The sequence below is a fragment of the Necator americanus genome, chromosome X, assembly GCF_031761385.1.
Source record: "Necator americanus strain Aroian chromosome X, whole genome shotgun sequence".
NCBI lineage: Eukaryota > Metazoa > Nematoda > Chromadorea > Rhabditida > Ancylostomatidae > Necator > Necator americanus.
Window position 1 is genome coordinate 24352214 of NC_087376.1, and position 15566 is coordinate 24367779.

Below are 15566 nucleotides of genomic sequence, written 5' to 3' on the forward strand. Positions count from 1 at the left end.
GACAGCTGCAACGGTTTCATTTGAGGCACAAGGGCGCATTGTCTCCGTAAATATGGTTAACCAGATTGCTCAGTCAGCAAAGGTTTCCCATTCAAATCGGAGCCATGTAACTGAGCGGCGGTATCACATAATACAACAAACAACAAAGATCCCCTTTTGCTTTTCTTTCATTTCGGATGATATGAGCAATGCAGTGCGAGCGAACTTGAACCTGAAGCAACAACTAGTCCGCAACCGTGCCTATGACAGGCTTTTTGAGACACCTAACTGCATCGTTTGTCCGAATGGGAGGCAGGGTGATTGCGTGGCATCGGGGGTTATCTAATCACCTGCCAGTTATGTGGGGCTGAGTTCATTGGCGAAACTATGACGGAAGACTACTATGTACCCACTTCAAGGAGCATCTCGACGGACTTGTAAGATCAAAAACATCAACCACTTAAGGTGCTCATCGCAGACAGTGTCGTGATAACACCCCTTTCAAGATAGCTGTCACGACCTTGGCACGCGGCACCAGCGTTGTACGGTTTGCTCAAGCAGGCCATTCCCTGTACAAGTAGGGGTTCATCAGGGTTCATCACTCTCACCCCTGCTGCAGACTCCATACTGTGCATGGAGACGATAACAAGTGGAATCCAGAAGCAGCATCCGCGGACCATACTCTTTGCCGACGATGTCATGCTTGCGTCGGAGTCTTGAGATCTTCAAAAACATGTACAGTCCTGAAAGGTTTGGCTGCACCAACATGGATTGCGCCTCAATATATCAAAAGCTGAGTACGTGGGTTTGGGACCAAGGATAATGGATGTTTCAATTTGTGTCGATGTCACCGAATTAAACAACGTGGACTGCTTTAAGTACCTTGGATCCAAAGTGACTTCCACTAGCGACATTGATCAAGAAGGTCAAGCACGTGTTAATGCGGCATAGATGAAATGGAAAATGGCATTGCGTACTGTGCGACAAGAAAGTCCCTGTCCGACTGAAGTCGAAGATCTATAGGACGGTTGTGCGTCCTGTTGCTCTTTGTGGATGCGAGTGCTGGGCGATGAGCCTTGGAAAGCCTTGGAAAAAGTGTTCCACGCTATGGAAGTGTGGATGTTGAGGTGAAATATAGGTGTAACGCTAAAAGACAAAGTATCCAACGACACTGTACGCTCCATCTTCGGCGTCGTCCCGATAACTGAGAAGATGAAGGAAGCGCGACTGAGATGGTTTGGTCACGTATTGCGGCGAGAGGACAATTCTGTTGGCAAAACCGCTCTGAAGCTCGACGTTTCAGGCGTGAGGCCGCGTGGGAGGCCAAAGATGGTTAGACCGTGTGAAGCTGGATATGATAGATGCACGTTTGTGTACAGCTGATGCAATGGATAGAACCAAATGGAAGACAAGAAGCAGGAAGGCGGACCCTGCAACAACCCGGGACAAACGCCAGGCAGAAGAAGAAGAAGAAGAAGAAAAAGAAGAAGAGAACTCAATTTAAACATGGCAAGAAAAGAAGAATCGAATGCGAAAGTTTTTTAAACGTTTGATCACAGCATCACTTGAAGAGAAAAGTCTAGAACTGATCGCATCCATAACATCAACTATGGATAAATGAGGAAGCGAACGGCATGCTTAGTATTGGACAGCGCTCACCATTCTTCCATTATAACGCTTTTATCTTTTTTTAACGCTCTACAAAGAGTTCGTTTATTCATTTGCTAATTTATCTTATAATTTATGTCTACTACTCCATTCCATGTGCTTTCTTTCTGTTCAATAGCACAAAGCTACCATTTCATTTATTTTTTTTTTCATTTTAAAACTGCTCAGATTACTAGGAAACCTTCGCAATCTTCTTATGGAACTGTTGCGCTGAGTTTCTAAACATAATCATGATTGATGACATATATTAACGACCTTAGTTCGCGTGTGTGTGTGTGTGTGTGTGTGTGTGTGTGTGTGTGTGTGTGTGTGTGTGTGTGTGTGTGTGTGTGTGTGTGTGTGTGTGTGTGTGTGTGTGTGTGTGTGTGTGTGTGTGTGTGTGTGTGTGTGTGTGTGTGTGTGTGTGTGTGTGTGTGTGTGTGTGTGTGTGTGTGTGTGTGTGTGTGTGTGTGTGTGTGTGTGTGTGTGTGTGTGTGTGTGTGTGTGTGTGTGTGTGTGTGTGTGTGTGTGTGTGTGTGTGTGTGTGTGTGTGTGTGTGTGTGTGTGTGTGTGTGTGTGTGTGTGTGTGTGTGTGTGTGTGTGTGTGTGTGTGTGTGTGTGTGTGTGTGTGTGTGTGTGTGTGTGTGTGTGTGTGTGTGTGTGTGTGTGTGTGTGTGTGTGTGTGTGTGTGTGTGTGTGTGTGTGTGTGTGTGTGTGTGTGTGTGTGTGTGTGTGTGTGTGTGTGTGTGTGTGTGTGTGTGTGTGTGTGTGTGTGTGTGTGTGTGTGTGTGTGTGTGTGTGTGTGTGTGTGTGTGTGTGTGTGTGTGTGTGTGTGTGTGTGTGTGTGTGTGTGTGTCACGGATTTCGAAAAATCGGATTGGTGCGCCGGCACCGGATAGCTATAGAATGGGTCCCGCGGCCATTATGTGAATATATACTTCCAAATTTCCAAACAATCATGCTATATAATAACCGGCTTCTTCTGTCAGTGTGTGCGTCTCTGTAGTGTCTCAGTCAAGAAATTCCAAAAAGAGGAAGACGGATACCATGGCGTCGGTTTGGTGCGCTGGAGATCCAACGCCGTAAAATTGGGTGAAATGGGTCCTACGGCGTCGAATTCGTGTCCGGACCAGATAGCTGTAAAATGGTGTGGGACGGTCCCACTGCGTCGCATTGGTTCGCGGGAGCCCCAACGCGGTAGAATGGGTTTCTATGGTTCCTTCGCATATCTACTTCTCAGCATGCCTCCCTGATGCTGCTAACATCCTTTCCTCCAAAAGTGGAAACACACGTGCGAGCGGCTGCTTAAATACAATGGTAGCCAACGGTTTACACGATCTGACGTAGAACATTATTTTTATCACAGCGACAGTGATATTCATGTCATTTCATGTAAGCACATCATTCTTTGCTAATATTTGAGAACGGAGGAAACCCATACTTTAAATAATGTTTCCAAATTGTGGAGGTTTGAGAGAAACATAGATGTAAAATCATGTTTGATTGTTCTTCAGGTATAGAACTAACGCGTTCAGGGAAAAATCATAAAATCCTTCATGTATGCTTAAATTTCCGGGTAAAAAAATTGACGAAGTCGTTGATAGAAGAAAACAACTCTAATTTTACAAGAAATGTCGCTACTGTCATTTCTTATTGATCGGTGAAGGCGAGCGAAGCGAACACAAAAAAAAAGAGTCCGAAGTCCGGCTTTAGCCAGACGTCAGGCTGGTATTTCAATAAATTGCATTCAAATGGATTTTCAATTATATTTATATGTGCATACATGCATTACATATATATAAAATAAATAAATAAATAAATATAAATATATGTAAATCTAATCAGACAAAGTGACTGAATCATATTTTCCTTCTATCTCACAGTTTTACCATTCCGCGTGAGCTCTGGTTGTAGCAGGGATCAAATACTCGACCGTGTATTGCCACTGCCGAGAAATCAAATGGAGTACAACACCAGAAACAACGTCATGCTTAATCCGTTATGTTCTACCATCCATAAAGATGAGGTGTCTGTATCTTTGAGCGACTCATCACCAATTAAAGAAGAAAATCCGCAGGAAACAAATTAAAGGCAGCGTAGCACGAAATCTAGGATGATCTCTCCACAATTAGTTAAGGTTGTAGATGTGGTTGACGAGTATGAGTACGATCACGCTCAAGTCCGTCTAGTAATTCAGAAAAGTCGTGAGAAAGAGACTTGGTTGCACCGGTCTCCCTACGATGCACGATTGTTACGCGAAAGAACGCAAGCAATTCCTCCATTGTTCAACGTTTAAATAAATGTACACACTAAGCAGCATAAGCAATTGATCTCGCACAATTGCGGAAGAATTGTGGATTGTCATTGCTCTGGTACATCATGTTGCATAGTTGGAGGGACCGGTGCAACCAGGGCTGTTTCGCATCCCTTTTCTTAATTACTAGACGGTTGTGATATTGAGCGTGAACACACTCATAGTCGTGAACAACACCCCTCCCTCTAACCATTCAAATATCATCATCATGGATCCCAATATCACCAATGAAAATATGCAAAGCTTTTTTTCGATCTGAATACCTCACCCCTCAACATCTCTTGATCGTAAGTTGAAGCCGTCATCCAGAAATGGTGCGATCGCGTGGCGCCGGCGTTTAGAGCACAGTCGTCGTTGAACTGTTCTATGCGTCAAATAAGAAGTCATTCCGTCACGTCTGCTTCGTATACCATTCTGTTTTCCTCCGCCTCACATTTTGATGATGCCCTCATGGGTCACTTGGACGGAAGTTAAAAAATCAAAAGAGGAAAACACTCAGATAGCAAAAGCGATTGCGGTCGTGACTAAAGCAGCCTATCTCGGCAAAATCGAGGATTTCTAGTCATATAAAGTTAATTCCTCGTCACTAATAAATGCAGTTTTCCCTTAGTAAAAATGGTTGCATATCATTCTAGTTTATCCTAGGTTCTTACGATCTTACGAAACTAGCATTGAGAGTACTTTAGTTTCTTCATAAATCTCGAATGCTCACACACAACACTGCATTATTTTTTCTAGGATAGTAACTATTTTTTGAATATGAAATGGTTGAAGTATAGCTGGAGTGCCATCTTTCAGGAAATTGGTGACCTTGTTTTGAAGCAGTTTTCGATCCAGTGCGCCGTATTAATACTTCGAAAGTTTGGTCGGGCTGGCACAGAGACATATCGATAGTACTGCGATGGAAAAACCACTGCGATGTTATTTGCTAGTAAAAATAAGAATAAGAGAAAACATTGTTTACAAGTTTGAAACACAGTTCTAAGGTGCTAAAAAACTAGTAAATCAGCTCCATATCTGCGATCCCGCAATAGTATTTGTTCACCAGATTCCATCCAACAATCGTTTCACATGTTTGAAGCAAAGAAGTGTGCCTGATAGCTTCTACCAAAACCAACCATTTTAACTATGGAAAATATATCAAACTTGCTAAACTTACCAAACTAAGCCGAAACAACAGAATGAGCATTAGAGATTGGTTGCTGGTTCCATTTAAAGGCATCATCCCACGAATCTGGAGTATTCGTATACGGGGTTGTATATTATGGGGAGGAGGGTGATTCCGTTCATTTCTTCCTAATTGCCGTAGAAAACGGCCAGGAAGATACGGCTTCGAGCGTTCCGGCGCACTATTTTCTACAAGGTGTTCGATTGGCAGATATACTGCAATAATCTCGTACAGTAAAATCTTGTTTCAGCGGCAATGCGAACACAGGACGTCCGTCTTCCAAGCAGTAAAGAAAAAGTGCTTCCTCACTCAGTAACTCAAAGATCGCGAGATAATTCGTGCGTTAAATGTTCTAGAAAAACAAGCGTATAAATCAAGAATTTGGGTTATTATGATGTAGACCTGTTGCTGAGAAAAGACTGCTGAATGCTATTTAGTTCATACCGAGACAATAAGGAGAATAGTTTGCCCGAAGTCATCTAAAGTTCCGTATGGTGCACGGAAATCTTTTATTTTTATTTGTATCTCAAATGCGCACTGAGTGCCTTCGCCTTAGTACACCAGTCAAAGCACGCTCTCAATAAAATTATTACCTTTTCTGTGTTAATCACGAACACAATTCAAAGTGCTTCACTATATTCTTGTTCTGAATTACCTACGAAAAAGCACCAAGAATCCAAGAACACAAAAACTACAGTGCAAAACAGTGAATTACAGAAAACCATAAAACTAGTTGTGCTTGGTCTCTTCAAGTACTAAGAGGTAAAGTCGCTCTGCCAACAATGAAAAGTAAGTAGCCCTTTTGCGAAATTTTCCTCCATATTTTGAACATTGTAAGGATGTTGTATTGACGGTAGTTCAGTGGATTTGTTGCCACAGGTGTTGCGTCAAACTTGGGTAATAAAACTTAAGTGAAACCAAACAGATGAAGCTCAAACGAACATAAACACCTAATATAAATAGGTGATTAAACACAAGAAAAAGAGCAACAACATGGTTAAGGCAAAGCATAAAATGAGTAGGCTAATAGAATGGTAACACAATGCTACGACGCCTTGGAATACAAGAATGCTCTGAGCTGCGAAACACTGGTAGGCTGCTTATACACTGCTTCTTTGTTCAAACTCCACACAGTGTTACTCTCCCATTCTGATTGTGTTTGAATGCTCTTCGTTCAAATTAGCCAGCTGCACAAGAGTGCTTACTCTCATAGAATTCTTGTATTCGGATGGTTCTTGTCTAAGCTAAGTCTGTCTAAGAGTGCAACTAAACTCTGCTCTCCTGTTTTGATGCTCTGTGGACACATCTGCGACAGAGGTTTGAAAATTTGAATTGAGCATTATATTTAATTACAAAGAAGGAAAAAAACAAAAGTGTACACAGGAGCATCTCTTGTAACTGGTCCACCAATAAAAACTTTCTCATGCACTTTTTTGAGGATTCTTTGCTTTCGTTCTCATTGAAGATGCATCAATAACAAAACCATTTCATTTTATTGGATTGTGGAAGGCACAATTAATGTTCTGCGAGTACATCCTTAACCTCAATTTTTCTAACGAATGATACTTGTTCGCCGATGTGCAGTGTAATCGTATTTAACGAATTTCTTTGCGTGATTACTTCACTTTCATACCGATTAATAATTATGTAGAACACATAACAGTGTACATAGATTGTTCCATCTACACTGTTATGTGTTTTTGCTGATCAGGGATGAGAATGCTGAAAGTATAGTTTAGTGGCAAGACAATGTAGAGAAAAAGCTCTTGACAAAGAAATTTTCCTATCTGTTAGAATAATAGGCATTTATTCACCAGAATCAGATCAAAAAGAGAAACTACACTGCGGGGTTGTTGTAACTTTATAACAAACATAACCCTCTATGACTAGCCATCAAAATCTTGTCCCAGTTTTTTTTTATAAAGCTTTCTAAGCCTCAAAGGCAATCACGATGAATAGTTGTGATCTAAAATGTATTCGTTTTACAAATAGTACCCTATTAGTACTGAAATGGATGCGTTCAGTTGAGAAATTTGACTCGTACTTATCTGTATAGTTCAAAAAAAGCATTAAACGATGCTATATCCTTAGGTACATATTTGTTTCATAAGTAAATACTCTGTGACAATTTTTCCACACTTAAAAGCAAGTGTATCACGAAATTGCCGATCTTGAGGTCTCTATGGGCAAATACGGAGCTCGGTGTGTAAATTACAGGTATGAGCGTAGCCCCGTTCAATTTCCTCTATCGCCCTGAAGATCAGCGTGGGAAACGGTTTTAGTTTCCACGAGATACGTGAGAACGCATCACTATTGTGCATGTGACGTATCCACGAGCACGCGGTCGAGAACCAATGAGGTCTCCTAAACAGTCTATCCGAGTAAAACCAGCAAATATGCTGCTGAGGGGATTGGAACATGCACAAAAGTGGCACGTTCTCGCGCACCTCATAGGAACAGACGTTTCCCGCGCCATTTTTGTAGACGATTAAGGGGGATTGAGCGTGGCCTCTTTCATACTCGTAATCTTCATTTCGAGCTCTGTATTAGCCCAATGAGTTCCCAACATCGTTAGTTCCATAGTACACTGCCTTTAACTCGTCTTGTAGAAAAAAAGGGACATTTTAATAAAGGAATTGTAAGCACTTTAATAAAGGAACCTGATATGAACGGTTATCACTTAAAAATAAGAACAGAAATTTGCAAATGTGATGTTAGAGGAAGAAGATGATGAAATTAATCCGCGTCCTAATCTCATAAATATGACCATTTATTAATTTATTAACTATTTTGTCAAGGAGAGGGCGAGTGTAGTGTAGCGGCTAGAGGTTCCGCTTCCTGCACGATCGATCGGAGGTTCGAATCCGCCCTAGTGCTTTCCAAGCCTTTCATTCCTCCGGAGTCGATGAATTGGTATCAGACTTGTCTGGGAGGATAAAAACACTAACTTGACACATCGACTAGCCCTCGCTAGTCATTGTATAAGCCAGTTACACGTTCGTGAACCTCAAACGATTCTGAATTGAAGTGAACGTGGGGCCGCATCCCAAGTGGATTGGTTAACGCCAGAAACTTTATCCTTTTTTACCTTTGTTAATGAATTATCCATTAGCGCCTTCTCAAACCTGAAAATGCACTCCGAAATAAAAGTTATCGTATGGTAATATCGTCTCGTTGATGTTATTCCTATCCTTTCCAACTCCTTCTACCTTATCATTCCGTAGATCTTTCGTTGTCATTTACTGTTCTTCATCTTCTTTATGATTTTTTTTTACCTTTTTCAATTCTTTTTTGCCCTTTTCTGAGTTCTTCATACCACATTCGATGTTCTCCATACACAATGCAGAACCTCGCGAGCAGTTTCGGATGATCTCGAATAAATTCAACAAGTCAAATGTGTCACAAATGCTCCATTTTAATGATCTGAAAAATCTCTACCAATAAAAATGGAAATTAAGGACAATGTGGTGTTGTAGTCCGAGAAATTCTCTCTCAAAGGACGCTTAGTAGGCTTCGCCAATACTTGTAGTGCATTTTAAAGTTTGAAAAAAAAGATCACAGATTGTTCCTGAAGGCAACATTTATTTCCTGCATTTATTCCATAAAGCACGATTCAAAGAAGAAATTTTAACATCGAAACAGAAGAATGAATCCCTAAGGATTATATTTTTTTTTCTTCAGAATACCGGCGCCGTGAGACATCTAATGTTTGTAAGCCTTTCAAAAGATTCCTTTTTTTTTGAAATTTGTGAAATTTTTTCCTATTACAGTTATTTCACCCTCCGATAAAGCCAAGCTCTGTCTGAGTGCAGTTGGTTTTGCATTACATTATTCTTATCTGTTCGGTCTCGAAAAAAGCATACCGTAGACACTGAAGTATACATACACTAACGTCCAACACATCTTGCCCATTTTCTTGCTTTGTGATAATTTCGCAGAATCGCGGCACCACGATTTGTAGGATCGTGAAGGAAAAACAAAGCGGAAGATTTGGAAAACGGAAATGGTAGAAAGAGTGTGTACACAGGAGAGAATCAGCTCACGCTCTGTAGCAACGTTGGTCCTAATCCCTTTCCTCGGACCAAGTAAAACGCCGCCCCTTGCTCTTGGTCACTCACTTACTTCACAGCCAACTTCGACACCTACGTGACTCTCTTGCTACATCTATCTGTACTTTGACTGCAACAGTTCTTTGCTATGACTCTGCGGGTAACACCGATGAGGTATATGGAAATGCACCCACAATTGATCTCTTCTCCAAATTCATTGGTTTCAATGAATTTTTAAGGAAAATACTGGCTTCGTTGCTTGTTCTGCTGCCGGCAGTTCTTAATCAATCGTTTGAAAATTCATATTTGGGATTTCCCGATGCATGGGATGGAGATAAGTACCGGGAGCTGTACTGTCCTAGCAAGAACATTCCTAAATTTCTAGGTGGCATATAATAGGAAATAATAACATCATAGCTCTATTAGTTTTTACATATACATTTTAGACGGATTTTTCCTGTGTCAGTTATCAGCATCTTATGGGAATAGTTCTGCTCCACCAGGAAAAAAACTTAATCACATGATAGATGCGATTGGAGCAGTTGCATCTTTCCACATCAGGAATGGACAAGTATACTTCACAATACGATATAGTTTTAGAAAATCTAAGCTAAGTCTATTTCTTGATTTAGGTCGTGTTTTCCTCACAATATTATCCATCTCAACCATATAAGATCTGGGAATTCTATGATCGCAATATTACGAATTCTGGAGTACCTTGGGCTGGATGGTCCGATTATAACATTACAGCGATGTCAAGATGGGAACAGGTATTCTTCACCTCATTTTCAGCACTATTAGCTGAGATCTTTTGCACTTTATTTGCTCAGCGTTCCTTCAGATCCCACCCAACCCTGATTCTGCTCGTTTTCATCCAAATCTCGATTTCTGGAAAGTAGGACATAGAATTCTCGCGGGGACGGAGGCTCCATATTGGGTTGGATATGAATTTGATGTACGTCTTTTAGAGTCACCAAGCAAAACCTATACTAATAATTTTCACCGTAAGAAGTATTTTTTAGCGATACATGCAAAGATGTAGTGTATTTTAGCCCCGTACACTGAACAAGTTCAAATTGTTCAAATTTACTGAGCAAAACGATATCTTCTCAACTCCAAGACCAACAATGATACCAATATCCATGGCCATTCATGAGCGGAATGATCCGGATGGTACTATTTGGGGATCATTCTCTGCAATGAATTTTGAAGAACAACGATTCTACCAGGTTGCTCATCACCTCAGAACTATCAAAATATTATTCCCTGAAAATAGTTGTGAATAAATTACGTAGGGTTGTCACATACGATCAGCTAACAAAATGTTTTAAAAAAACGGAAAAACAAAGTGTTAGAAATAAGCTACTTTAATCATTAGATCTTCTTTCAGCATTTTCTCAAGCAATAACAAAATGATGGAAGAAAATATAATGAATAAAGAGCTTATGCAATAGGTGATGTTTTATGGTTGTTGCATAGCTATACAATTCAACCTACAAATCACTTAACTTTATGACTTCTTATAATGGAAGCAGAACTGATCGTATGAAATTATTCGCGATGCTCTGATCTTTCCCCCTTTTCTACAATTCTCACAATGTTTCACACTTTCTTGGAAGTAATTATTTTCTTTTTTGGAATATTTACTGGGCAAATAATGAAAGTCGACTAAAACTGGCCTCAAATTCTATTTTGTTGTAAAAACATTACATTTTTCTTACTTAAGGGTGTATTTACCGTGGATAATAATGGAGTTCGTCGAATTGCTGGTTTGTATGACTATGGAGTTTGGGATTCCAAAGCATGCGGCAAGAAAGAAGAGTACATTGGTTTGTTCTTCATTTCTGCGCTACTGTTACTTATTTTGCTACAGTTTTCCACGACTAGTATTCTGGTTTGTGTTAATAAATATATCATTTTGATGGACTGCTCCATATGTACCAAGATTTTTAAAGTGATAACCATAGATTACATGATCGCACACTGTCCCGTGATTGTTTTTACTACATTCGGAGAATTCGTCGGTATTTGATTCTGTAATTTAATACCGGGAAACCGATTCGCGTAGCTTCCCTATGCCGGTTGGTCAGCGCGTTGGTTCGAAGTAGCGCACGTTAATCGTATGTACAAATATAGTGGTCCTCCAAAATAATCGCGCGAGCAAACTCTACGAAGCAAAAGTTGATAATGAGAGAAAGCACGCACCAACACTATGCACGTTCCACACGTCTTTTTCCTATTGAAACCGATTTAGTAACTGCATATAAATCTAACTTTGAAATGACAAACTATCATTTCTCATCAAATAAATATCTAATTTAACACCAAAATATGTTTAGTTCATTAGATGCAGCGAAAGAAATGTAAAGGATTGATATTTCTTCAGGAGATAAAACACTACTCCCCGGTTACATCCATTCAATAACTTCAACGGAGACATACGTAGTGATTCCAATCACTTCGCTTCTGATAAATCCGTGCAAGTTCAAAGAGCCCCCACTTACCAACACGAGATCTTCTATCCAAAAGGGCGGACTATGGGGTATGGATTTCTACGACATGGTTCCGTTGAGGTATTTCTCAAAAGAATTCATAGATTTCTTTTTTTTTCAGAATTTTGAACTGTATTTTAGATTCCTTCTTTTCAACAAGAAAACTAGGGAGTTTGCTATGGAACAGCCTCTAGAAGTTTTCCCCTCAATGTTCATTACTCATCAACTGAACGCTTATGATTCACCGGATGGTAATATAATTGCTGACATGGTGAATCCATTATTTCCGTAGTTATTTCCGTAGTTCTTCTTGCACCTCTCATGAATTTATCACATTATTTATAGGTTGTATATGATTCCCATGACCCTTACGTCAAATACTACTACACCGATTTCCTTACTTCTCAGCTTTATCCGAATACAGCTAGAGTGTTACGTTTCACACTTGATCCGAGACTGCGGAGGGTTATGTATAACTACCTTCTTCCACAAGTAATTATAAAAGTCTTTACTGACCTTAGTTTACCTTAGAGGCGACGTATCACAAAATTCACGTGGTACGGAAACCTCAAGGAAAATGAAGAGTTCGGATTGTAGATTACGGAAACGAGCGTGGCCCTGCTCAACTCGTCTCAGTCGTCCTAAAATATGGCGTGGGAACCTCTTTAGTTCCTACAAAGTAGGTTAGAACGCGCACCCCTGTACCGGGTTCTCAGCAGTCCATTCATTGGTTTCAGTTGGAGGTTAGGAAACTTCGACCGCCCACTCGTGAGTGCGGCGCTTGCACAACGGTGGTGCGTTGCAAATAACCTCGTAGGGAAGAACGACTTCTTCAACGCGGTTTTTCACGTCGATTAGGGGAAGACGAGCGGAGCCACACACGCCCAGTTATCTGTAATCCGAAAGCCAAGTTTTCCTCGGGATTTCCGCAGTCCGTCAATTTCGTGATACGCTGTCTTTAATCGATGAACATATATGAAAAGGAAATTGTTCAGGAGACAATTGCGGCCGATTTCCCTCAAATAAATCACAAATATGAACAAAAGCCTTACCAATGGTCATATATTGTTGAGTACCCATTCGCTAGCGGAAATCGCATTATCAAGGTAAGGCTAAACTTCCATTTCGTGTAAAATAAATAAATTCGTAAATAAAATAAATCCGTTTCCTCTCATTTATGACTTGAGAATTATTCGTTGGTTTAGATCAACGTCGATGAGCCGGCTGGTTTGCGGAATCAGGAGTTTCAAGCCGAAGCCAATATTGTTCTCCATGAACCATGGTTCGTTGCAAAACCCGAAGCACGCAGGGAGGACGATGGCGTCCTGCTTGTTCGAGCTCTTGACGTTCTTGAGAACAAAGGTGTTTTATTTTAATACATAAGTATAACTAACCAAAGCACACACAGGTTTGCTTGAAAATGAACTGGCCTCAAGTGAATTTACATACATATTTATAGACATCAAAGACGTAGTCGATTAGCAGAGAACAGTCTGGTGCCAAAAATAAAAGATAGAATTTATTCTAGGACTGTTTCTTGTAATAGATGCGGAGTCCATGACTGAAATCGGCAGAGCGTTTGTGCCCATTTCGATACCCTTCGGATTCCACAACAGGTGCATATTTCAACATTAATTTGTTAATTTTTAGTTATTCCTTCAGTAATTCTGACTCTAATGGCTTACGATGCTATTCAGATTTTTCTCAAAACATGATCTTGGGCTACCGGAAGATACCTCCTCTACAACCAATGGTAGCAGTCAATTCCGGCCTGCGGAAAAAAAGGTTCGAATCATTCGTTGAAACGTAGTTGAGATAGTAACACTGCATCATTTCAGAAAGGACTTGTCACATTGCCGCTAAGGAAATTTACTTCTATAGCACCACCTACTAGAACGACAGTTACTGCTAGTACTACGAAAGCTACAGAAATAGAAACTGAACAACCAACAACCTCTATGCAGAAATCAACCACCCATGTCATTCTCACGGACACACTCACCTCTGCAACAATGATTAGTGAAGTTCCAGCAACCGTAACGACTCAAGATTGGTCTCCGACAACCAAATCGTCGACAACAACAACCATCAGTCTGTGAATTTTATTCTCTAAGTCGCACTTCTCCCACTTGTTGAATTTTGCAGCTACAACAGCTACTACAACAGCAAAAATCCCTCGTTGGTGGCCACTTCTTGTCACTACACAATCACCATGGTGGCAACGAGTTCAACAGGGGGTGAGCACAGTTGCTCCACCTTTTCCAGTTCCAAGGAACACAGCGGTAAGTCAACAACTTTGTTGATAAGCTAACAATTAATTCCTAATTTTTCTTGACCTACAATATTTACCTGAAGATTATTTGTTGAAATCAAAATCTATTTTGAGTAAGAGATTCTTGAACGAATGTATTCGATGTAACTTGTACACTCATAAAGACCAATGGAAGTGAAAGCAATGACGGCATTCCTTTACTTTTCCTACAACTACTTAATAATGTGTTGAATTTAATGTAATGCAAAGATCTCTCCGAAGTTTTGTCAGGACTCTACTGGCAGAAAATTTCCATAAGCATATAAATGTGAAATAGAACAGCGGATTTTCCATTCGAATCTTATGCTTGTACTGTAATTAAGTTTCTTCTCTCACCTCTAATCGCAGCGCTTCTTTCGTCAAACCATATCTAGATGTTCAGAAAGTCGTATGCTGTGAGACAGTCTTAGGGAATAAGTAGGTGTAGCCTGTGATTCATTGGATTTAGGGTGAACCCGAAATTTCTACGAATGCAGTTACGTTTGCAAACAAATCTCATAACTCAACTGCGGATGACATCTATTCGGAAACGTTGATGGCTCTATGCTCTTGGATTCCCAAAGTGTTTTCTGGTATAAGCAATGAAAACTGCCTGCAAGAAGGAAAAAAGGCAGCAAGGTAAGTTTTCTTTTCACGTATGTGGAACAACGAACACCTAATATTGAAATGCGTGCAATGGTCAAACCGGATGAACTAGGCATTTGATTTTTTTCCTTCAAATTTGGAAAGATAGAGAAGCAGGGCAGCACCTCAATGGTTTATGTTTTAGGTGGATGGCACCAATTGCAGGCAGCTATGCAGAGCGATTTCGTGTTGCAAAAGCGAGCCAAACGCTTCCACCCGGTGAGACTTCGGTCGTGAGACCTGTGCTAAGTGATCAGCGGAACTCGGCGAACGAAATGAATCCGCTTAAGTTGCAAACACCATTTGTATAGGATTGTCAGGAATCAAAGATTTCTTCTTCTGCACTTGTGATTGTTTTCTCAGAGCAGTGAGCTCTTCAAATGTAGGGCGCATCGTCCAAAGCAAGTTGTATCTTTGCATACGTTTTTTTTTTTTTTTTTGGCTTACACTTTCTGTTATTTCCAATAAAGATCCAGCATGTTTGGTCTATGAAATCAACACTGAGGCGCTGCTAGCAACCATTTTCATTAACACTCATTTTTTAGAACTTTTCAAGTTAAATTTCATGATTTCAAACTTTTCATGTTCATGATAATTTAATATTCCTCACATTTTGTCGAGGAATCCAACCTTCTGCCTCTTCACAAAATTGGAGACTGCAATCCTTTGAACCTCGTTCACTCCTTATTAAATATGCTTCTGATGTCGTTCCCTTCAGGAAATTTGCTTCAATAGCAGAGCAACTGTTTCTGTCTCTTGTACAAGAGCGTATGCAGAGGCCTTGGTCAGCGTTTTTAATCGAGGTTTTAACCTTGACACCCGAAATTCATGTCCTCATCCTGATTATCTTACAATGCTTTGATATAGTAGGACCTAGCGTTTTTATTTAAGCAAAAATTTTGCAGGGAAAATGAAAAGTTTTTGCAATGCGTTTTATGTATTTGATATAGAATTATATACTCTACAAAATAATGAACATCTT

At 40.3% G+C, this 15566-nt stretch overlaps 3 protein-coding genes across 4 annotated transcripts; 2 read left to right on the top strand and 1 right to left on the bottom strand.

Annotated features, from left to right (window-relative positions):
• Positions 1-431: 431 nt before the first annotated feature.
• On the bottom strand, positions 432-680 carry RB195_025240 (uncharacterized protein; the record flags this gene model as incomplete). Its single annotated transcript, XM_064213296.1, has 1 exon — positions 432-680. One exon carries the CDS (start codon positions 678-680, stop codon positions 432-434), a length of 249 nt encoding a protein of 82 aa, XP_064069177.1.
• A 531-nt stretch (positions 681-1211) lies between these two features.
• On the top strand, positions 1212-1483 carry RB195_025241 (uncharacterized protein; the record flags this gene model as incomplete). Its single annotated transcript, XM_064213297.1, has 2 exons — positions 1212-1311; positions 1359-1483. The coding sequence occupies 2 exons, from the start codon at positions 1212-1214 to the stop codon at positions 1481-1483; spliced, it is 225 nt and encodes a 74-aa protein (XP_064069178.1).
• A 7822-nt stretch (positions 1484-9305) lies between these two features.
• Positions 9306-14895, top strand: RB195_025242 (uncharacterized protein; the record flags this gene model as incomplete). 2 transcript variants are annotated; one of them, XM_064213298.1, is made up of 18 exons in its annotated part: positions 9306-9331; positions 9397-9542; positions 9604-9728; positions 9790-9927; positions 9999-10112; positions 10210-10386; positions 10884-10986; positions 11544-11730; positions 11791-11920; positions 11995-12141; positions 12645-12755; positions 12855-13011; positions 13178-13265; positions 13347-13434; positions 13488-13740; positions 13795-13931; positions 14409-14578; positions 14730-14895. In XM_064213298.1, 18 exons carry the CDS (start codon positions 9306-9308, stop codon positions 14893-14895), a joined length of 2463 nt encoding a protein of 820 aa, XP_064069179.1. The 2 variants fall into 2 exon arrangements, with proteins under 2 accessions (XP_064069179.1, XP_064069180.1); XM_064213299.1 differs by lacking the exon at positions 11995-12141.
• Positions 14896-15566: the final 671 nt, after the last annotated feature.